Source organism: Gymnoscopelus braueri, assembly GCF_963280865.1.
Source record: "Gymnoscopelus braueri genome assembly, chromosome: 6".
NCBI lineage: Eukaryota > Metazoa > Chordata > Actinopteri > Myctophiformes > Myctophidae > Gymnoscopelus > Gymnoscopelus braueri.
This window is the reverse complement of record NC_137607.1, coordinates 51,829,163-51,853,940: the sequence shown is the minus strand read 5'-3', so window position 1 is coordinate 51,853,940 and position 24,778 is coordinate 51,829,163. Positions and strand designations below refer to the sequence as shown.

Here is a 24,778-nt window from a genome sequence, read left to right as displayed (position 1 = left end):
TGAGATCAACTCTCCTCTCGTCCTGGCAGGCCAGATCATGTGACCCATAATGACCTTCACTATCAATGATTAGATTACGGTGCGCAGACTGCAGAGCAAAGTAGTGGGGAGGAGATAGCCTATACTCTGCTGCAGAAGAGAAAAGGGAAAAAAAAAAAACAGGATAAGGGAGAAGGGAGAGACAGCGAGGAGAGAAAAGGGGGGCGGGGGGTGAAGACAGAGTGCATTTTGCCCCTGAGAGATAGGCACAGGGAAGTAATGCGAGAGAGGTAGATATACTGTAAAAAATAAACAAATTAAGGAAGGTTGAATGTGTCCAAAGAGCAATAGTGAGAGAGAACAGGAAGAGCAGCGAAACAGAGGAATAGCAGCCAAGATTGAATTAGCCAGCAGCTCTGTCCACCATTAAGCCCAGGATGGAGGAGGATTAGTGGGCAGGGATTCTAGAGCATGCGTGGGTGTGTGTGGAAGTATTCGGCCATGTGGGAGGGGAGTAGAGTGATTCGGTGAGTTCTGAACTTGCTTGTTCCAACAAAGGAAATGCCAGCATCTGGTATTCATCACTGCGTAGTATACACACACGCACATGCGCGCACACACACGCGCACATGCACACGCACACACGTTCACTGCTATTATCTCCTTTATCTATTTTCTTTCCATGGAAAAGTGCCAGTAATACCACGTTGGCCTATAATCTGATTCTCTTCAAACTGATGTGGTGTGTCCCTGCCACACTTACAGAAATCTATGAGTAAAATTTCACAACTGATATTATTACAGTTGGATGGAGAGTGGATGAAGCAATTTAAAAAGGCATAGCTTTCATTTACCAGAAGTGAGTAACATACAAGAAGTCCATTCAGCAGTGCCAAAACCGCCTACCCAACCACCCACTCTTTTCTACCCTGATTCTCTCTCTCTCTCTCTCTCTCTCTCTCTCTCTCTCTCTCTCTCTCTCTCTCTCTCTCTCTCTCTCTCTCTCTCTCTCTCTACTATTTTATTCCGTCCATACCGTCACCCCTGGCCTCTTTCAGACAACCAGTCCCTCTGCTACAATATGCCACCAGCTGTCAAACAAACAAATAAATAAATGGAGTTAACACCCTCTCCCAGCTCAGCCAAGTTTCACAGCTATAAAGGTCCTTATCGTGCCTTGCTTGTGTCATGTGGGTGGATTTTATTAGCTTATTTCGCACATTCAGTCCAGTTCCATGGGTGAGTCCTATTGTGGGCCTTTCGGTGTGAGAAGACAGCCTCTGCTGCCATAAAAGGCAGCAATTATCAGGTCCGTTTCGTGGGGGTGTCAGGTTTACACCATTTTGGATCAGGCTGTGCAGAGTAAGTGGATGTGAGGCAGATTCTAGGTTTTGAGAGTATGGTACAGTAATGTCCATGACCAGAGCATGAGACGTTCAGTTCCTGCATCAGGACAACAGAGTGCTGCACACTCTGTTCATTTGCACACTCTCAGAGTTAAATTAACCCTGAGGATTGTACTGTGTGTGAACTTCAGGAATGACTGGGCAAAGGCATGATGCAACAAAATATTACTATAACTCATGTGCAAGGCTTGAACGTTCATCATGTCATGTACTTATTGTTCAGATGACAATTTGTGTTATATTAGTAATACACTGATTACACATTACGGTACAAATACAAGCCTTCACCCAAGGATTGTTATTATAGTGAAAATTGTACGTTGTTTTTGTGCCAGGGGGCAAAATGAGCACCGCACCTCTACACTGACTAGTCACACCACTATGGAACAGTGGTTATGGCTACAGGCACAAGCCAATGATTGACAAATAGCATGTTCTTTTCTTCACACTTATTAGTAAATTAGGTACATTGCTCCAGTCATACCTACCATGCCTGCCTGGAATGTGTTGACTAAGGTCGCAATGACGTATAATCTCAAATCTTACGCAATTACTAAAGATACTCAAGAGACACACACACACACACACACACACACACACACACACACACACACACACACACACACACACACACACACACACACACACACACACACACGCGTGTGTACACACAGCCATATGTTGTTGTGAAATATGCTTGGACGGTTTCCACTGCGCCCTGGGCGCTGCTTGGGCTGTATAGAGATTACTCATGTTTGGGAAGACAAGCCCTGACTCAATGAAAAATAACAAGAAAGCATTGAGCTTCTCAGCATATAGCCACGTTAATGTGCTGTTGACTTTATGTACAAAATCAGAGTATTCTTTTTTATAAAATAAAAAAAATTACATATCTCTGCTGTCCGGCAGAAACCAGCTAACTCCAAAATGTTCATTTTAGGAGGTTTTGTTCATCATTGATAAGAACCCATCACAAAGGGTGGAAGAGCTTTTGCAGTCCGGGCCCCTAAGCTTTGGAACGCCCTACCTGTCACCCTAAGACGTGCAAAATCAGTATCATATTTTAAAACTCTTCTGAAAACTTATCTCTATACTAAGGCCTTTTCTTAAATTTTACTGTCACTTTTGTTTTATTTGAGTATATCTGTATGTATTTTGTGCCACTTGCTTTATTCTCTGATCGTCTGTAATAGCTTCTATCCAAAGTTTTATCATGATTGTTCTTTTTATTCTGCTCTGTAAAGCACTTTGTGACTTGAAATGTTGCTGGTTTAGCAAGTTTGAGGATCCAATGGAGTTAACTGGTTTTGTCAGAAGCGCTTTTTAATACTTTTCATTGGTTCAATATTTGTTTTACCAACACACAGATGTAAGGGGTGTTCAATGGCCCTGATTTATGGAAAAAAATGCAAAAGCGTCAAAATGGAGTTAGATGGTTTCTGCCGGACAGCAACGATATACTGTGTATATCCTATATTAAAATTGGCTACTGGGAGGACCGGCGGACCACGGGCAGGCACGTCACTCTGACTCAGACATAACCATAAACAAACCCAATACGCCCATATATAGGCATGTCACTATGACACAGACATAACCATATAAACAAACCCGATATGCCCATAAATAGGAATATATGGAGGAGATCCGGTTATCCAGAGCCACAGATCCGACTCATATGTCCATATATGGGCATTGGGCATATATGGATATCCAGTTGTCCAGACCCGCCAATCCAACCAATATGCCCATATATGGGCATGCCAATATACAGGGTATTAATGACATCATCTCCATATATGTCCATAAAAGGGAAGGGACACAGGTAGACAAAACAAGACCAGGAGACCTGGTTCTGCCAGACCCAGAATAAGTACTTTATAAGATCACTACGTCACGGCTAAGCCGGACTTCACATGACGTGTCAGCTTGTGTCTATGCCCATGTATGGACGAAAGGGGGACAGACTTTTATAAGCCGGACTTCACATGACGTGTCAGCCTGTGTATGCCCATGTATGGACGAAAGGGGGACAGACTTTTATGGCTGGGGCCTAAGGGTAAAGGGGCATGCCCATGTATGGAGAAAACAGGTACAAAACATGCCCATGTATGGACGGAAGGGGGACAGACTTTTATGGCTGGGGCCTAAGGGCAAAGGGGGCAAAACCTGTTTTTTGCCCATGTATGGAGAAAACAGGTACAAAACATGTCCATGTATGGACGGAAGGGGGACAGACTTTTATGGCTGGGGCCTAAGGGCAAAGGGGGCATGCCCATGTATGGAGAAAACAGGTACAAAGCCTCATGTAGGCCGACCCCTTGGGTCTGGCAAAGATACAGAGATCTCCATACATGGGCACAAAAGGGACACAGACAGACGGGTACAACGGGTACTCTGACAAAGCCCCCGACGCTATGACTCAGACATATTGGTCAGATCAGTGGTGGGACATAGGTGTGAGGGCTGCATAGCGGCCCGAACCTCTAGTACTGTACTGTGTATACTGCACTGTGTATACTGTATACACTAGTATGTGTATATATTTATTTATACACACACATATACAGTATGTAGGCCTATCTAAATGTACTGTGTATATATATATGTGTGTGTGTGTGTGTGTGTGTGTGTGTGTGTGTGTGTGTGTGTGTGTGTGTGTGTGTGTGTGTGTGTGTGTGTGTGTGTGTGTGTGTGTGTGTGTGTGTGTGTACAGTCCAATTTTTTTTGGATAATATGCAGTATACACATTTCAATAATTCAAGTCATGGAGATATCATGACTCATTTTACTAGAAATGGGGGTCTGGTTGAAATGTGCCTGTGATATTCTGCTGTTACTGTAATCTGTGAATAAGTTCACACTAGTGAACTTTTTTCCTCACTACACATTTTTGAGCTTTGTTCCCTCTCTCTCTCTGGCGTGCTTTGTCTGCTTCGACGTGTAAAGCCATAGCGCCAGAGATGTGTCATCAATCATCTATGTGCTGTGAGCCAGGAGGGTGAGCAGGCAGAACATCAAACAGGTCTCCATCTGCAGGTGTTGGATCAGAGCCCCACAGAGCCCCACCCCAGACCACAGGCCTTTCATTCCAACCCTCCCCCCCTACACACACACACACACACACACACACACACACACACACACACACACACACACACACACACACACACACACACACACACACACACACACACACACACACACACACACACACACACACACTTCCAACCAACACCGACCTAGCTTCTCCAAACCCGGTCCCACTTATCAGAGTGCTGTTAAGGTGTGAGATCAAAAACACTAAGTTTGGTGCCCAGACGTTATCTTTCATTCACAGTTTGCCAGTGGCCCTCTGTATCTCAGCATCTTGTCATCCTCTGCTGCCCTAACCTATACACGAATCCACGGAGCGCTGCCCTGGGCGCAGCCATTGCTGCGGTGTCAACGCTCTGCGGACGCGACACCGCAGCAATGGCCGCCTACAGCGTCTGTGGATTCGTCTATATAGGCCTTGTTTCTCTCAAACCACTACTGTCAGTCCGGTGAGGAGGACTCTACAATCACCATTTCAATGAAGGAGATGAAATAAATACATTTGACAAAATTATTTGGCAATTAGACTCTGTTAACATTTAACATATTAGATTAATAGTATCAGACCCCCCTGGAGTCTGAGACGCTGGTGGTGGCAGTGCAGATGAACCTAATTTCTTCTCAACTCCAGGACAATTTAGGCTTTAATGAGGTGGGTTGTTTGTCGCTTGCTCAAAAGAGAATGACAGGGCAGTAATATTTAAAGACGAAGCCTGATTGGCTGACTGCAGATTGGCAGATTCCGATTGGCACTGGCACTACTGAGTGCTCACACTTCAAGCTGTGAATAAAGGATTTGAGGAGAATTCAAGCAAGAAACTAAAGTGCAAAGATGAAAGCGTAAGAGAAGCGATCTTCCTTCTTGAACTTATGCTTAGAGCTGCATTTGAGCTGCAATTCATCCTGGACCCTCCCAGACCATTCCTTCCATTGCTGAAATCATTACCACTCCTTAGGCTAACTTTGCATCTCCAAGCACGACACACTCCACATCCGAGGCTTCATTCAATGACCTTCAACTAGGGTTCGACTTGTTAAAAATAGTGGGGAAATTTCTTAACCACTTAAAGTAGTAGTGCGCCCATTTGTTTTCCTTTTCTATCAATTACACACCCCATGAAGCCTTGAATTCATGGAGAGTTTTTAGTTTTTGTCGCATTCCTGAGCCAATAATTCAATGACCGGGTAATCGGTCAGTTGGAGACTCAATCGAGTCTCCGCCGTTCATCAAATTATTGGCTTAGGAATGTGACAAAAACACAAAAATCTCCATGAATTCAAGGCTTTATGGGGTGTGTAACTGAGGGGTGACCTACTCCTTTAGGCCCTTTATACTTCGTTGTATGACAAATAGCAAAAATAGCCAATCTCCCCCATCCCCCCCAGCAAATCGAACCCTGGCTTCAACTACATTTCACCTTGATTACACAAGACAATGACAGGCATTCATGAACTCACTCACAGGCATTCATGAACTCACTCACCTATAATTAATTTCTCACTGCTTGAATAAACAGGGAAGGTGACAACCACACGTTTGATAAATTAAACAAATTAAACTGTAAATTTACAAGTCTGACAGCATACGGTCTGCTTGCAACAGAGGGTCTTCATTCAAGGGAGCTTCAACTACATTTTACCTTTATCACACAAGACGTGCTTTCATGAGCTCACCTTCAATTAATTTATCGTCACCTCTTAAACAAACAGGGCAGGTGTCAGGTGACAAGCACAATGTAAGATTTACAAGCAGAAGTGCTATTCCGCTTTAAGTCAAACAGGTGATGAGTTGACTCAGCCCTGAACTATGGATTGTTTTTCTTACACTGTACGTTTACTGTATCTGTACATTATGTTCAATTCGTTGTGTATTCTACTTATATGCAGGTCTGTGCTTGTGTGTCTACACATATGTACTAGCATTCAACACATAACGTGTCTAGTCAGTGTTGTGTTCTATTTTTTTTATGAAGGTATACTATGTTTATTCCCTGCCTCCCACACGCACGGCATGCGCGCGTCTATAATGAATTAAATGTAAAAAACGCTGTTTTGAACAGTTTTTGAAGGTGTACGGTGGCGACGAAAACAAATCTCAAGTCTCATGTCTAGTCCTTGTAAGTACAATATGTATCTTTTTATACAGTAATTACATATCGTTGCTGTCGGGCAGAAACCAGTTAACTCCATTTTGACACGTTTTGTCTGTGTGTTGGTAAAAAACATATTGAACCAATGAAAAGTATTAAAAAGCGCTTCTGACAAAACCAGCTAACTCCATTGGATCCTCAAACTTTCTGCTAAACCAGCTAACTCCACCAAAGGGGGGTGGATTTAGCTGGTTTTGCTGACTCCAGGCTCCACCCCCCTGAGCTTGGAGGTCCATTCAGCTGTTATCAATGATGAACAAAACCTCCTAATTACACTTGTTTTTTTCATTTCCTGATTAAATTGTATGAATTTTGGAGTTAGCTGGTTTCTGCCCGACAGCAGAGATATGTATATTGTATTGATGTGTACCATCATCAGGGCAATGCTTCTTCCTGTGTCAACACATTCCTGTGGTAATATTTGAAGATAGAGGATTTTTGACAACGTTTCGATCTCACAGGATCTTCATCCGGTCAGTTTAAAAATGCACACCTGTTCCATGATTTTTAACCCTTGTCCCCCAAATTGTGTACCTCCCACACTGTGTGCCACAATTTGGGGGACAAGGGTTAAAATGATGGAACAGGTGTACATTTTTATACTGACCTGATGAAGATCCTGTGAGAACGAAACATTGTCGCAAATAAAGTAAATCCCTTACCTGGAAAATGGTGTGCAGGCTATATCTCTCTTAATATCAGTATTAGTGTTATTATTGTAATACAATGCAACTAGAACATCTTCTGATTGATTGATTGAACACTATTAGACAGAAATTCAAACAGCACATGGTACAGTCACACATTTGGGCTAAAAGGATAACACAAAAAGGTCCTGGGGACTTGTTTCCATTGTGGTCCTATGTATTCAATTCTGTGGTTGGAGATGGTCTCCCTTCTTCATATTTAGAATCTACTTTTGGATAGGACACCTTTGACAAGTAGTACTGCCTGAAGCTCAGATGCTCTGGTCAAGCGGGGCCTGCCTCTTGGAACACAGAGAGAGAGAAATTAAAATGAAAAGTTACGGATTGCAACTTTAACACTGATGATTTGACAGTGTACAATGCATGCTAATGATGGTCATACCCAGTGCAGTATGTGGGGCAAGGCAAGGTGTGGCTATCCCACTCATGACCACTCATAGTGAATCAGGATGAAATGGTGGCAGAGTGCAACAGCAGCTGGCTGAGTGCATTGGGCATGGCTCATTTTTCTCCCGAGGCAGAGGGCGTCCCACTGGTGACTTTGATGGATAGGAATGCTGCTCACCCACACACACACACACACACATACACACACATACGCCCACACACACACGCCCACACATGTCCCACACACTCAATCTCCCTCTCTCTCTCTCTCTCTCTCTCACATGCACACGCACACGCGCATGTATTTGCCATAGAATGACAAAGAGAGAGAGAGAGAGAGAGAGAGAGACAGAGTCATACTACACACACTCTGTCCCACCAGATCTCTGATATCCAATGTGAAATGTTTGCGGCCCGCCTACTGGCCCTTCCTCCCTTGTCAATACACTTCCCAGAAGTATGTGTGATGCATTATCACTGCTGCTGCATGGGGGCTGTTCTAGCCTCCTCCATCACTGGGATATCCAGGTGCATCCTGAGACACCGAACAGGCATAATATGTAATGAAATAGATTTAAGGCCCATGTGGCCATATGATGATGATGATGAATTTGTAAATTACCACATTTAATCTACCTAATCACATTGGAATTTTTCATATTAACAGAGAAGATAGTCGATAGCATTGTGAATCACCTGGTATGGTTTCACATGGACTTTTTCTAGGTGAGGTTGGTGTAGGTTTTTATAAATAATTAAAAATAAAGATAGAAAGTATACATTTAGTCTCTTTTCCCATATAATAATTATTATTCCTTATTGTAAATATATATTAATATATTTGTAAAATATATTAATAATGAATAGTAAGCCATCAACCTACAAAACAATAGGCTTGTTAAATATGGTGAGACATGCATTTTGTCCACTAAAAAACAACAACTAGAAAAGTGTGCTCCTTGAAGCACAGGTCTCCGCCAGGTCGGGTGTGTTTAGCAAAACTCTGTCTCATGGTGGCGCTATAACTGGCCGATTTGAAGAAAAGATGGGTGGAGATTCTTCCTTGACCTACTGAGAGTGTCCGTGCAAAGTTTCCTGTCTATCGGTCCAGCGGTGCTTGTAGCATGTCGTGCAAAACGGGCCCCTCCAGCAAACTTTGAAAGCCAATCGTAGTCAATCGGAATAGAATCCCAAAAATCTGACAGGTACATCTTGATCACATGACTACAGAGATAATGTGTACCAATTTGAGTGAGGTTTGGACAAAACCGGTAGGAGTAGTAGAATTTTTTTTATTTTGTTAAGAAAACGCCTTCGGCCTGGCGGAGTCAACAACCCTATAATTATAGTCTAATTTGAGCCAACAATATCAGGTGTTCTGTGTGACTTTCCACTAGGCTATGTCCTGTAAGAGAACTTTATCAGGCATATCGTATATTTCTCACTATCCACTGTTGATTGACTGTTCTTTTGTTTCCAAGCTGTTGGAAGTAGATAGTCTATATACACTTGGACTATATTTATACCTGTTAATACACTGTTAATACACTGTTAGTGCACTTTGACTACACTACACCTGTTAATAGTTCTTTCACCATGCTAATTCCCAGGCAGTCCAAGTGCAGGAGGCCAAGAAATATTTCTGTAGTAGGCTATAAAATCTCCTGGTTTCTGGTCCGCTTTTCCTAATCCCTGTGCTTAACTACCTGCTTCCTCTTTTCATTATTAGTATAATTTGTTATCTATCTATCTATCTATCGATCGATCGATCGATCGATCGATCTATCTATGTATCTATCTATCTATCTTTCTGCTGTGTGACAGCCAGGTACAGGTATACTATCAGGAACATATGGGAACATTAAGGTCACAGTGTTTTCAATAAAATAGCAGCCGTTAAAAGTCGGTAACTGAACTGGCACCTCAATTCATACTTTATCGACAAGCGTGGCTTGAAACTGCACAGATTTTAAGGAACCCATGAGTCTGAAGCACTTCCAGTAAATATTTTGACATCACTGAAAAAATATTGCTTTATAGTTCTGTATATGCAAATCTCTTTATATGCAAATCCTGTTCCCTGCCAAAACAAAGTTGTTTGGAAAGCAAACTCCTGGATTGTATGTCAGACAGAAAAGGGAGTTTGACCAACTTCAACTCATTTTCACTGAGTTAGCATCTCTCAGGGTGAGATGGAGAGAGAGTGAGAGAGAGAGAGAGAGTGAGAGAGAGAGAGAGAGAGAGAGAGAGAGAGAGAGAGAGAGAGAGAGAGAGAGAGAGAGAGAGAGAGAGAGAGAGAGAGAGAGAGAGAGAGAGATATATAGAGAGAGAGAGAGAGAGAGAGAGAGAGAGAGAGAGAGAGAGAGAGAGAGAGAGAGGACGCACAGAGTGTTGCTGGAGCTAGGCAAAGACAGGCACCTTTGTCTGCTCAAGAAGTAATTTGGAGATAACACCAGACACCACCATTTCCCCCTCCCCACAACACTCTTTGCTCTCTCACAGGTGTGCGCGCGCTACACTGTGTGTGCGTGCGTGCGTGTGTTTGTGTGAGTGAGAGAGATATCACTACTTAATACACTGATCCTATTGAAGATACAATCTACAAGCAATGGGACACAGGCTGAATGAACACACACACACACACACACACACACACACACACACACACACACACACACACACACACACACACACACACACACACACACACACACACACACACACACACACACGTGACTAAGTTCCCAGACAGTGATAATATGCTACAGGGCCAGTGTCCCCAGGAAAGTGCAGCTACAGACTGCACTATACTGTAGCCAACAGTACAGTATTATGTCTTTATTCGGATTGTCTGTCTTGATCCAGAGACCAGAAGGACAGTCCTTGGCCTGAGATTTGCAGACATTTTTCAATAGAATCAGTTTCTCAATGGCCTTGTCACAAGCACTGTGTAGCGGTACAATATTTATTGTCCACACTCAGGCATAATTACTGTGTAATAGCTTACATCCTATTCTGTAGCATTATGTTTATGCTGCTTAATTAAAAAAAGGGCAGAATAGTTATTTGACAAATAAATTATATTGAGTAGCCGATCAAAGTTGACCACGAGCACACCACAGCACTTTGTTATTAGCCTACTATTGAAATAGGCTTTGGAGCAGTGGTGGAAAAGTATTCAAATATTTTACTTAAGTAAAAGTATCAATACTGCAATGTAGAAATACTCTGTAAGTAAAAGTTCGTTATTCAAAATTTACTTGAGTAAATTACAAAAGTATTGGTAAAATGTACTTAAAGTACCAAAAGTAGAAAATACTCATGCACAATGTCCCATTTCACAAGTTTTCAAATATATAAAATGTATACAAATCTTTTGAAAATAGCAGATCTACAAGCTCACAATGCGTCACATGTGAGCCCTGTGAGCTTGTAGATCGACTTTTTCAAAATGTTCAATTTTCAAATGGCCAATGTAGGCCTATATAGGGTTGAAGTGGTTAATGAATTTTTTGTAATAATAATACAAATCTACAAAGTAACTAGTAAGTAGTAACTAAAGTTTTCAAATAATTGTAGTGCAGTAAAAGTACAATATTTGCCTCTGAGATGCAGTGGAGTAGAAGTAAGAGTACTGAAAACTGGAAATACTCTAGTAAAGTAAAAAATAACTCAAAATTGTACTTAAGTACAGTACTTGAGTAAATGTACTAGATACTTTAGTTTACACCACTGCTTTGGAGTACTTTTTTTGACAAACGTCATCATATTTTGAATTGCTGCCATTGGAAACGACCTCAGCTGAATCCATGCCAGTTAATTGTTGTTTATGCATGTGCCTTCGTATCCAAGGCCTCCCTAATCTAGGTTACTTACTGGTAACTTTTTTTTTCTCATCACTGACTGGCAAAACCACTCATATCCGTAAATCCCTCCTTCCATCGACTTTTTCTTAAGGACGATAATCATTAGCCATGGATCACACGACGATCGTCTGTCACGACCGTCATGGCGAAACTTCAACCTGGTGTTTGCACTTTCTCTCTTTTTGGCTCGTACATCTATATAAATGTTCATATATCAAATATAAAGTGCTTACCCCATGGCCACAGATGTTACAATTATGTACGTCCTCTTCAGAAGTACCCAGGTCTTCCGTATTCTTCAATAAAAAGCATTTTAAGCCAATCGGTGGCCATTTCTTTCTTTTCTCGCCATTACGCAACCCTATCGGTTGGAAGGTGTATTGCACTTTGATACAGTATAACTCTGTGAGAAAATGGCCACCGATCGGATTATAATGCTTTTTATTGAACAATACGGAAGATACGGGTACTTCTGAGAGCCATACATAATTGTAGCATCCGTGGCCATGGGGTAAGAACTTTTTATTTGAAATTTGAACGTTTATGTAGATGTACGGGCTAAAAATTGAGAAAGTGCAAATACCAGGTTGAAGTTTCGTCATGACTGTATGAGAGTCATGTTTCAGGGCTTGTTAATCATGATGAAACCTCGTGTACGCACGCAGTTTCATCATGTCACATTTAGTATGCGTGATATTCGGTTTAAATAACCCTCCCATCCGCATGGCTGAATATCTACCATTTGAGGCACTAATAATACTTTATGCAAACAGATGTTTTCCTATGGTGGAAAGTGGAAACTAAGGCAAGCACGTTGACTTGGCTGCTACCAGTACGGCGTTGCAAACGACCTCGAGTCTGGGCTACCTTAAATCACATGCTGACATAACAAGAAGTGCGCTCCAGTGTTGCCATGTCCGCTGATTATAAGCGACTTTTGGCTTCTTTTTCTGTAAAGTATTGTTTTTTTTTGGGATGGTTTCTAAAGTGTAGTTGCTTATTTAGCTCACATGCATGAGCTTGTAGATCAGCTATTTTCAAAAAGCCTATGGAAATAGGTTTAAAGTGCACACGTGGTCGATCGCTTCTTTTGTTATTGATTTATTGATTGATCAATTGAATACTTTATTAACAGTTTGCTAAGGGAAGTACAGGAAAGTACAGTTCAAAACAAGGTCTGTTAAGAGGATTTTAAACCCAAGAAAGCACTTATGGCTTGTTTCCATTGGGGTCCTTTGTACTCAATTCATCGAATTGTATGAAGCTTTTTGAAACAAATAGCTATATCTTTTGCAGTCACTTTGAGACAAATAGCAGCATTTTTTCCCAGAAAACTATTTAAATAGTATACCAAAAAAGCCTCAGATTTAAAATGCGTTTAAAGGTGGCAGCTCTCTCGCAAAATCTGGCAACAACACTGGTGCACTCCAGAACTCTCCACCCATATCCGAGAGGGTTTGGCTAAGACTCAGAGGTTTCTCACCTCCCAAACTCATCTTGTACACAGTAGACGTAGACGGGTGTGCTGTGGACGTCATAGACACCTTACGACAGACAGAGTGCACAGCGGTTGCGAAGGAAGGAGACGCACCACACAGACCTGACAGAGAATTGTTGAACTTGATCTTGTGGATACTACTGCAATATTTGGATTTAAGTCTTTCTCATCTTTTGAGGGATAAGCTACTTCACATGCTGGGGAAACCTATTGGAACGCCAAAGACTTTTACGCGAAGCTTTAAAGTTTTCGCCACAATAATTGGTAAGCCACTTTATTGACTTAATTTTAGACAATGGCATGTTATTTGTTTAATAAATGTGAATTTCTGTAGAATGTCTGTGACCTTGGATGTACGCCTAGGAATATGTATATGTAAAAGTTTGACACACTGTTATGAAAGTGAAAACAAATAGTTTGGAGCCTACGATGTAAGCATAATGTTACATTATTTGATTGTGCTTATATTGGATTACGATTGTCACGACTCACGACATAAGTGCACCTGTCAGTCATTTCTCAGACAGCTTGTGATTTAATTGACATTCTTACAGTAGCCTACCTTAGGATGTCCTGGTACAAATAGGCTACAATAGGCTCCTGTATTTTACTGTAAATTGTCGTGCATGGCATGCATGCACGACTGTGTAATGACAATTTACAGTATTTTTGCATGGTAACTTCAAGTGAAGTGAATTAATATTCCTCTGGCGAGAGAATATTAAGATTCAGACACTGAATGTTAATAATCGGATGTTAGAGCAGGTTTCAGCTCTGGATGCTGTCAAATGCAGTGGTGTAAAGTAACTAAGTGCATGTACTCAAGTACTGTACTTGAGTACAATTTTGAGGTATTTTTACTTCACTGGAGTATTTCCAATTTTCAATAATTTACTGCACTACATCTCAAAGACAAATGTACGTTTTACTCTACTACAATTATTTGACAGCTTTAGTTACTAGTTACTTTGTAGATTTGTATTATTATTACAAAACATACATTTCAGCCCTATATAGATTTCGGCCATTTGAAAATAGCCGATCTACATTTTATACATTTAAAAACTTGTGAAATGGGACATTCTGCATAATGAGTAGCCTACTTTCTACTTTTGGTAGCCTACTTTAAGTAGCCTACATTACTAAAGTAAGAAATGTGAGTAGCCTACTTTTTCCACCACTGCCACTGAATAATCCCAACAGCATTTCTGCAATGTCAAGACAGGTGTTCAAATCTACTTAGCTCCGTTAACGTTCCTACTTTGACCACTTGGAGGCGATAGAGTACCTTTTTTAGTAGTGGCACCAGAGCGCAGACAGCCTCAGCCGTAGGATGTCACTGGTATCCATTTGAACTGAAGTTAAGACTGACTGATTGTTGCAGTTCAAAATGTTTTAGGCGAGCAACATGATGAATTAGTCTTTATTCTATTTTAGAATTAATAATTAATCAGAAATTGAACGATATTACCATCACACACACACACACGCACGCGCGCGCACACACACACACACACACACACACACACACACACACACACACACACACCGTTTTTCACCTTTATTTAACCAGGAATAGTCCAATTGAGATTAGTCTTGGCCAAAACAGCAGCAGTGCAGTGCAGCACACAACAAAATCAACATTACAATCCAATAAACAGAACAGAGGTATGACTTTTAATTGAGGTCATGAGAAATAGAATGACGTCAACATATGGCTGATAACCAACATTTAACATCTACTACTAGGCCTATGCTTTGCACGACACAGTAGCGCTGTAAGGCTATGATGGTGAATATAAGCTACTGGCCCCTAAAATATAAGATGTTCTTTATTGTGCTGTTTACTATTATCATAATTGGGTTATATATATATAGTATTCTATTATTATTATCTCCGTGTCCTGCTGGTCAATGTTTTTGCCCTATCTATGCTGCAATATATTATGAATGGCCCAAACTCGCCTGCCCTCCACGTGGGTGTGGATCTCTCCTTCCCATTGGTTTAAAACGGTAGTGTCCTAAAAGAGCTCTCGCGTGATTGGTTAACCCATCTCGGTTTGTGGGCGTGTTTGGGTCGATGGTGGAAGTGGGATACTTTGACAATGAACATTGTCGATGTTTGATTGGAGATGCAGCCGTGGGCATGAGAGAGCAGCGGACACTAGGCTCTACTAGCCCCCTACGAGGCTTTTGCAGTTAACATTATCTAAAGATTGACCAACAAGAGGGACCTCTAGCTTTCTGTTGTTCGGCCTCGATCGGCGTGTTTTCTTTTTCTTTTGTTTTGACCAAGTTAACGGTCCGTGTGTTCCGTGCGTAATTTGATCGTCCGTGGCATTTTGTCTTCCCTACAAATAACGCGTTTCTCTGCCTGGCATTTGTCCACCTATCTATGTAGCATTCAGGAGTCCAACACGATCGGGTTGCTGCACAAAAAAAAACAAAGAGAGAAAAAACAACCAACAAAAAAAAACCAACAGATCCTCGTGTATTTGACTTTTTCCTGGGAATATATTCTCATTATAGAACGGATCGGGTTGCGCTTTGACTCCCACCGGCGATCAGAGACAGGAGGAAGCTTCCACAGATCGGATCAGATCAGATCTCTCGCTCTCTCCAGCACAACGGACACACAGCAGTAACCAAGTGATCGGATCCTCTCTCTCCATCTCACCCACCTCTCCTTCGGTTCTGCTCGCCTTGTCTCCCCCTGCTCCTCTCTGATCACTAGGTTATCGGATGGACCAGCATCCCACCGCCCCCCGGAGCTGCACCACCGGTGGTCGCGGGGCTCCGACGTCCTGTGAGGCTGTCCCCCCCAGTGAGCCCTCCATGAACGTGTACATCCAGTCCACCACCGGCACGCGCTTCGAGCTCTCCTTACCCCTGGAGGAGACCGTGGAGGGACTGAAGAGGAGGCTCTCGCAGAGGCTCAAAGTACCCAAAGAGAGGCTCGCCCTGCTGCATAAAGAAACGTAATGTACCGTTTCTATGATCAATAGAATGTAGGGCTACGCAGTGCATGTTGATGTGCTTTCGGAGATATTTGTTTTTGTGTGTGTGTGTTTTAAAAAAAAAATGTATTCTTAAAATGTTACTCTGGTTGACTTCTCGAGATGTCCCAGGATAGTGTTGCCATATTTTGTGAGAGAAATAAGCAACCAGGTCTAGGAAAACAAAACAAGCCACATGAGTACTTTAAACCTATATGCATCGGCTTTTTAAATAGCCAATCTACAAGCTCACAACGCGAGGCGTTGTGAGCTTGCAGATGTGGATTTTTTTTAACATTCCAACAACACAAAAACTACCTGGCACAAAACATTTTCATGAAAATAACTACCAATATTTACAAGCAACTTTACAGAAAAAGAAGCCCAAAGTCGCTTATAATACGCCGACATGGCAACACTGACCAGTATATGCAATACAATAGAAATGTAAGCAACGCGGTGCATGTTAATGCTATTTTTTTTTAAATTATTATTAAAATGTATGTCTGGTTGACTTCTCGAGGTGTTCAGGGTCGACCGGCTGCTTGTATTTAAAGGGAACATGCTGCATGACGCACGGTGTTGGAATTACGCATGGACACACACCGGGTCTGTCCGGTCACTGGAGCAGTGTTGACCGAACGGTCCACATATTTTGCATTGATTCATCATTCGGTCGTTTGTTTACTGAACAACGATTGAATTGCTAATAGGCTACTGTGCGAATATACTGTATATACCGTAGGGTAGGCTACTTGGATGCACAAACGTGCTGGAGTAAAGATATGAGCGATGTAGCCTTGGATCAAGATCAAGACTATCATAGATGTCTTTTATCGAGTCTGACTTTTATTTAAGATGAAAAAATCGATAAAAAATACTTCTATGATAGTCTTGATCCAAGGCTATGAGGATGATAGATGCGCACTGTGGCTCTTATTCCATTTACCCAGCTGCATCCTGGGCGTTGTGTTGTTCCTACCAGATGGAGTTCTGGGATCATGCATTTAATGAATAAGATATTTGAGAGTGGTTTTGAATAATTGAACATAGAATTGATATATGCGTTAAAGCGCTTTTAACTTTTTTATTTATAATAGTGGGTAGTTTATAAAGACAACCGAAGCTGCTCATTTGTTGTAGTAGCCTACACTCCAGTATTCAGTAGTCCCTTAACATCTACTATTCAAATTACTGTAGCTGCATGAACAATGGGCGTAGTGAAACAACGCCTTTTCCTTTTTACATGTAGACTGGAACTATTAACCAGTTATCAGTTGTATGGCAGGTTCTAAAAATGGGCTAACAAAATGGAGCGGGTGGTGGTATGTTAAAGACGACTGGGGGGGTTATCAGTCACATGCAAACAGTCCGCATTGTTTTCCAGTCCGGCCTCTTGTCTGTCCCCACACCCCCCACCCCCCATGTAATCGCCTAAGCAAATCACATCATCCTTTAAAACCTGAAAACCCCTTTTTTTTAATCCCCTTCCTCTTCAAATAGTCGACCCACCGTAAATCCAAATGCTGAGTGCCTTTGTTCAGTTGCATGAGGTGACATTTAGGTCATCTCTGTTACACCGCCTGTCCCACACACTCTACTGTAGAGTGACTAGTGATGTGATTGTGATTCTTAAAGACAGAATGTTCCTTCATGGTCAGATCTAATACGCTCATGTTTAGAATCTATCAAGAAGATGGACACCACCGGAATAGAATATGCTGAAATGGTTATTGCAAATATTATTGTCATACTGGTGTACTGCGCAACAGAGTTGTAACAAAACATTTAGACAATACTCGCATCCACTTAGGCATGTGGCAGTGGTGCCGAATATATCGACTGCAAACAGTTGTCAAGCTCCTCTATACTCGAAATTGAAATTTGACAGCCGAATCAATACTTCGCTTTCAAGGAGCTTTTCACCCTTGGCTCTTTTTCAAACTAGTTTTGAAGTCTATCTACTCCCCACCCCCACCCTGTGGGCTGCAGGGTGTTTGTGTGTTTGAAAAGAGCAGATAATGTCAGCACGGTCTAATTATGTTGTTCACTCAAACCCTGCAGGCGACTAAGTTCGGGAAAACTCCAGGATCTAGGGATCTCAGATGGGAGCAAGTTAACACTTGTACCTACAGTTGAAGCAGGATTAATGGTAAGGCTCACCAGAATTTCATTAACAAATACATTTGCATACTTATACCAGTGTTTCTTGGAACTCTTTAGTCAGTATCTAAAAACTGATCTGTTCTTCATTTTTTAACCCCTTCCCCTCTATGCAATGCAGTCTCAAGCATCGAGGCCCGAACAGTCAGTGATGCAAGCCTTGGAGAGTCTCACAGAAACTCAGGTAAGGCCCACTGTCTTTTGTAGCATTTATATGACATGAATGTAACTACTGTTGGTACGTTGCTATGGTGGCAATTTAAACAGAGAGCTTTGCAGTTGTTTGTGTATGTTTACATGGGAGGTTGGAGCACTGGACAAATAGTGTTTATATAGAGACGCACCTAGATGTGAGAGAGAGAGAGAGAGAGAGAGGGGGACAGGCTGCATAAGCACAAGCCTCTTTGCCTGACTAATCTCAGCCTCTTAAACAAGCCAAGCCAAGCCAAGCTGGACAGCCGGAGTGAGCTGTCAGGATGTAATAGGCCCTCCAGCAGTATCCTAGTAACATCTGTGTGCATGTGTGCCTTATGTGTGTGCATGCAAGTGCTGTTTGTGTGTGAGGCAAGCTCAGGCAAATGCCACTCAAGAAAGTTGCACACTGAGGTGACCAACACAACTCACTCCTCTCCCAGTGCATAGAACACACACACACACACACACACACACACACACACACACACACACACACACACACACACACACACACACACACACACACACACACACACACACACACACACACACACACACACACACACACACACACAAGTTTCCAGGAAGTGCACAGTGACTGCAGTAACAGAGGTCTCATCAGATGGTAACAGTCTCAGTCAATATTAGCATATAGGGTTCCTGGAATCATAGCACACAGGCGTGCCTAGAACAGGCCCTGTGCCATAGATGTGGCGTTTAGCGGCTCGGCGCGACTGCTGAAATTCAGTATGCATTTGAGTCAGTGTGACATGATGAGTCACCAATGTGATCAATAGTGAAAGTAAACTAGACAGAGTGAGCTGTCCTCACTGACCTGGGAGCGAATGAGGCGCTATGGTTGAATGCCCACAGACAACAGCAGTGACGTATGAAATGCTCGCTTCCAGCTGACTGCCTGGCTGACTGACTCAAGTTGACTTCCTTTGTAGTGTTGGGTAACCTTGAGAAGTGCGTAACTTCAACGGTGAGGCAGTTGGCGTGCTGCTGACTGATGTCGAAAAAGCAAAAGGTGGTGAAATTGAATGCTGATATTGCTATAGCTAAGCCATGATGCAGCAACAGTCATGCACACATCCCAATGAATTTGTAAGGAGAAGGGTGCTTTCTGTTGCAACGTTTAGCTAAGAGGATGTGGTTTGTTGATATGGAAGAGTGGCTCAGCATGGCTTCATTCCCTGCTGATAGTTTTTGTGTGTGTGTGCGCGCGGCATGCTTCTCGTAGCACTGACAGAAGATGACTTCAGTGTGTGTGTAGGTGTGTGTAAATGTCTGGATGTGTGTACGTGTGTCTGTACACGTCAGGGTAGTTGTGGTGGTGGGCTGGAAGCACACCTTACCCATCATTGTGGCACGCCTTTGCTGTGTAACCAGGAGTGACTGTCGTTCTCACACAGAGAGGCCTTCCATGTAATTCAGCTAGAGTACAGAGAGGCATCTCTCTCTCTTGCTCTCTCTCTCCCCATCTCCCTCTTTCTTTCACACTGTCATCCACAACGGTGTGAAAGAGCATTTCAGAAGCTCAGGTGTGCTTTTTGTTTCTCAGGAATGGTCTGCTGTATTATGCACTACCACTGTTGCATTATTTCCTGTGCTATTGGTCACAGTCTGCCGGGGATAATAAGGGCAGACTAAGACTGATGCCAGGTCAAATGGTTAAAATAAAGCCAGAAAAACGGCTTTTGTCTGTTTTCTATCTGAGGAAATTGATTCCTCTTTATAATTCATGAGGCGGAATGGAATGATATAGATTGCAGAGAGATTACAGATCCGAGTAAGATTAGAAAATAGGAACACAAAAGCTTCCCTCATTTCCTCCTTCAACAACTCTGGGGCTATCAAAAATCAATCAATGCACTTAGCTCTTAAAAGTGTCTGATAGGATAACTGATATGCCCATGCACTCTAGAATAGCTGGAATGAGATGTGGGGTAGAATTTTCTAGCTGTGGTAGCATTAGAGCAGTGAGTGGGTTTAAGCCCTGATCGCCTGCTACCCACCCACCCATCCATCCATCCGTCCATCCATCATCCATTCGTCCTCTGGTTGTGCGAGGTCTGATTTAGAGATCGGATGTAGTGCCAGGAAGGGATGTGTGTGTTCTTTGAAGTCATACAGATCACCTTGATTCCTCTCTTCTGTTTGGATTTTGGGTAGCAAAGCACTAACTGCTTGCTAGCCAACCAACCAGCACAGACAGCTTCCAGTGCTATTTGAGACTTCTGTGGTGCAGGATAGATAGAAAGTGTTTTATGGAAAGGGAGCCCTAGCAATTATCGGAATGGGATTTTTTTTCTCCCCCCCCCTCGCCTCCTTCCTTCTCCCTCTCTCGTTTCCGCTTAACAACTCTTCCAGGGCCCTATAATTTGAATGTGCTGTGGTTGGCGTGTCTGGCAAACTGGCCTGTGTAGCTGCTTCAGTTTGACCACGGTGATTGGCTTCCATAGCAAAGACGACACAGGCTGCCTTAATTCCCCCCTGGCATCTCAATTCATTTCTCAGGACATCTAAGCTGTATTAAGCCACTACCTCCCGACTGCCCATCAAAAGAGTGGTATTTTCTACTCTGCCGTCTCATTCTGTCTGCCAAATTGAGGCTGTGTCTGCAGCTTATATATGTGCTCATAACACACACGTGCATACACACACACACCACAGAATTGACAGGGTATATTTAAAGAGGATTTCTCATACTACTTGGCGAATAAGAAAATGCCTGATCCTCACAGTAAAAAATAATGAACGTTTACAAGGCGAGCACTGAAGGGGAATTAAAGTAGTACGTACTATTCACTATTTGTGATCATATACTGCATGTGGGCAGTGACGTCAACTCTTTATTTATTGATCTGTATATGACAGAAAAAAGGATCATGTGCCTCTTTCTGCACACGGGGACTATTTGCTCATTGATGCACAATGATGTTAAAATGAAAGCCACGCAAGCAGGCACACAGGCAGGCATCACCCTTTACCATCCCCCATTGCCCTCCCCCCCAACACAGACCCGTCTTTGTTCCTGTCTTAAAGCATGAACACCAAACCTGCCCAGCTGACAAACCTTCTAATGCAAAACAATGATTGAGGGTCAGGCTTTAGGTTTGACTCCCCCACCATGACCTCCATTCTCCCTCTGTACCTAGTCCTTGGTGGTACTCTCAGTTGACTGCTGCTACAGTGATGCATACTGGTTTCAAAATCAATGCGTGGCCCAGCTGGAGGGAAGCTTGGCTTGCTGCAGATTGACATATTTTGCCTTGAAGAGGAACACAGATTGCCTTGGAGGAGGCAGCATGTTGCCGCTCCTTGTTTCCCTATGGAATACGTTGATACGTATCCGTTCTACCTTTCTGTTCACTCTCTTGTCCCCCTCCAACATCGTTGTCGACTCCACCAGGGCTGGTGGAGTCTGTTGTCGGGTAGCTGCCCCCCCCCCCTTCCTTTCTTCCTCCTGCAGGAGTGACATATCTTAACAAGACACAGCTCTGACTAACGCATGGCTTTGTCACTGTGTCTGGAAGCAGACGGATGCAAACGGGAAGTATCTAACTATCTGTGACGAGTCACCTTGGGTCAACGCCCATGCCTATACCCACACTGCTTCCCTTATGGTGAGAGAGACGGGGAAAAAAAGGAAGACAAATATACGATAATGGCTTATATATGTGTAACGGTGAGATTTGTGTCAGGTACGGGTTGTTCTGAGCCATATCACACATGGCTCTTTTATTGTCGTGCGAGTCTGCTGCAGGTTGGAAAAGCTGGGAAGAATGAGTGTACCCGTGACTCAAAGATGAAGAGATAGAGGGGCAGAGATAGAGTCTGATGGAAGAATGGAGATGAGAGGAGAGCGGGCAGAAGGTTGTTTACTGATAGTACTGCCATGGGAGATTTAACTTGCATCCGTCTGACGAATGACTGCACAGTTAATGGCAAAAATTGAGCTGCAGTGATTTACATTTGTGAAGGTTGTGGAAAATAATGTGCACTTATTGAGTGAGTGTGTGTGTGTGTGTGTGTGTGTACTTGTGTGTACAATGTGCGTATACGTCTGTCTTTTTACCTGGGAGAGTTGGCCTGTAGATGAGAGTGTGTAAAAAACAGCTCAATGCAGTTGGTCAATATGTTTCTTTTTTCAGTCCTGCACCCTTTACCTAGCTTATCAAGATGCTAGTTAATCACCTAGATGGACACTACTGGAAATCATTGGAGAGTAATTGTATTGAGGATTTGGGAGTGGAAGAAATTGAAAAATGACTGAGTCTGCCTCTTGGTCAATATAAAAGCATCCTCCCCCTTTTATAGCCCATATACATCTTTTATTGTCCCCTATGCTGTTGAAATGAAGCCTTTTATATGCATGTAGCTAAAGAGAGACGGCCTCAGCTCTTTAGAATGGTAATACATGCCTTTCTGTTACCTAAATGAGAGCTACAGACATTAATGCACCACTGAATGTGTAAATCAAATTGTGTATGGAATGCAAGACAATGCGGATCCAAAGCCCTATTGAGTTCCTACTCATGTAAATCCTATCCTTGAAAATTGCATTAATAAGCTGATCAGGGAGTATTTTTGCACCTGTGTAATCCCTTTTGTGATGCTTATAGACACAGTGGGTGGGGGATGCTGGGATGGGTGGAGAGAATCAAGGTGTGTTGTTCAAGCAATTGAGAGAGGGTGTGTGTGTGTGTGTGTGTGTGTGTGTGTGTGTGTGTGTGTGTGTGTGTGTGTGCTCTTTTGTGAGTATACATGTGTGCTGTCATGCATTTTCTGATGCATCTGTGCCTTTGTGCATTCCCCGATTCTGCAGCCAGGGAGTCTTGTGTTCCCATCTTTGAATCGTGACCATCATTGTTTTCCATTCGCTAGCGGTGACAAGCCTTTGTGATTCAAGTAGCAGGCATCGTGACTAGATGGGCTAACATGTGGGAGGATGGAGGCCAGGAAGATCACAATTCATGTATCAAATGCCCCCCACCCCCCAATTGAAGTCTAACAAAGCCAATTAAGGAACACTCTACCAATGGGGGCAAGGCTTCAGGCAGTCAATTTGCTTATTCTAAAACAATCTGAGAGAAAGATGTCTTCTGAAGAAATGCGTACTATTCTCTGCAATTGATTTCTGACTTCAACTTTACTTGCCCCTTACTTCCATTAAGTTTCCACCTGGCTGTGACCATCTAACCCACTCTTTTGAGGTTATACAAGATGTGATCGTTTAATGCATATATGTTGCACATATGTTGAAATGACAGCCAGGTGCATATCGGTTTTATTTTATGTTCTCAGCAACCATTTCTCTCTAGAAAGACACTGTGAAAAAACTCACTTAACCCCCCAATCCCCCTTTTTCATCTATCTACCCATCACTGTTTTCTATTTTGTTTGTTTCAATGCGTCTTCTTTGGCTGGGTGTAAAAAGAAGATTGTTTTAACATGTGTATGAATCCACATTCCACCATCATAGGTTAGAATGTAGTAATCACTGTAATGATTTGTGCATCAATGCATTGCTCATGACAGAGTGAGCAGCAGGCAATGGAAAGAGAAGGGGAAAGAGGCGACTAAGTAGATGTCTTTGCTGTAGCTTGACTTGAGACACAGCTAACTCAAGATGGCTGATGGTTTTAGAGGGCTACGTGTGTGTGTGTGTGTGTATGGGTGACAAAGTCAGCACAGTTGGTCAGTTGGTTCATCGGCACAGTTGGAGAGGAGAGGTGGGGAGTGGGGCTTTCACAGGAACCTGATCTCTATGAACTTTGCCATTCTGGTCTCTCTTTTCACTCAGCTGATCAAATTCGGTGATGGCCAGCTGGTCCTCCTTTACTTCTCTGGCTCCCTCCATTTCTTATCGGGCAGTGTTACAGGCAGCTATCACTCTGACTGGGCCTTTGAAGATCAGGCAGCGTACTTTTAGGATTTGGGGCATGATGCAAGTCATTGATTTCTTTTTTTCTTCCTCTTCTCTTTTGAGAGCCTGTTATTGCATCTTTAGCCAGTGTGTGTCCATACAGCGACTTTATCAATAGTGTCCCGGTGTGATCAAAACATCTAAGTCGACAGGCAGGTTAATAAGTGAGGCTTTTGAACTCTCCTTTCACCTGGCTATTTGATGGGAGAGCAGCTGCATCGGAGCCAGAATATGGCCTGCTTCCTCCTCTGAAGCCTCCCCTCCTCTTCTATGCTGCCCTTCAATCCTCGATCCTCTTTTCCCCAGCACAAAGCCGCTCAGTTGGTCATGAATGTCAGCTCAGTGCTGCTTCCAGCTCTCTCGCTCTAGCCCCCCCCCCCTCTCTCTCTTTCCTCTCCCTCTC

General features: G+C 42.9%; 2 protein-coding genes across 2 annotated transcripts in view; one reads left to right on the top strand and one right to left on the bottom strand.

Moving 5' to 3' along the window:
* The window catches only part of hcn2b (hyperpolarization activated cyclic nucleotide-gated potassium channel 2b), a 247,604-nt gene that overhangs the window by 217,597 nt on the left and 5,229 nt on the right, over nucleotides 1–24,778 (bottom strand). The gene's annotated exons all lie outside the window — the stretch shown is intronic.
* midn (midnolin) overlaps nucleotides 13,115–24,778 on the top strand; it is a 28,670-nt gene continuing 17,006 nt past the window's right edge. The window contains exons 1-4 of the mRNA XM_080431575.1: nucleotides 13,115–13,353; nucleotides 15,824–16,067; nucleotides 18,150–18,237; nucleotides 18,370–18,432. Of these exons, the coding sequence (XP_080287701.1) occupies nucleotides 13,284–13,353; nucleotides 15,824–16,067; nucleotides 18,150–18,237; nucleotides 18,370–18,432 (465 nt within the window). The 5' untranslated portion in view covers nucleotides 13,115–13,283. The remainder of the gene's footprint in view (nucleotides 13,354–15,823; nucleotides 16,068–18,149; nucleotides 18,238–18,369; nucleotides 18,433–24,778) is intronic.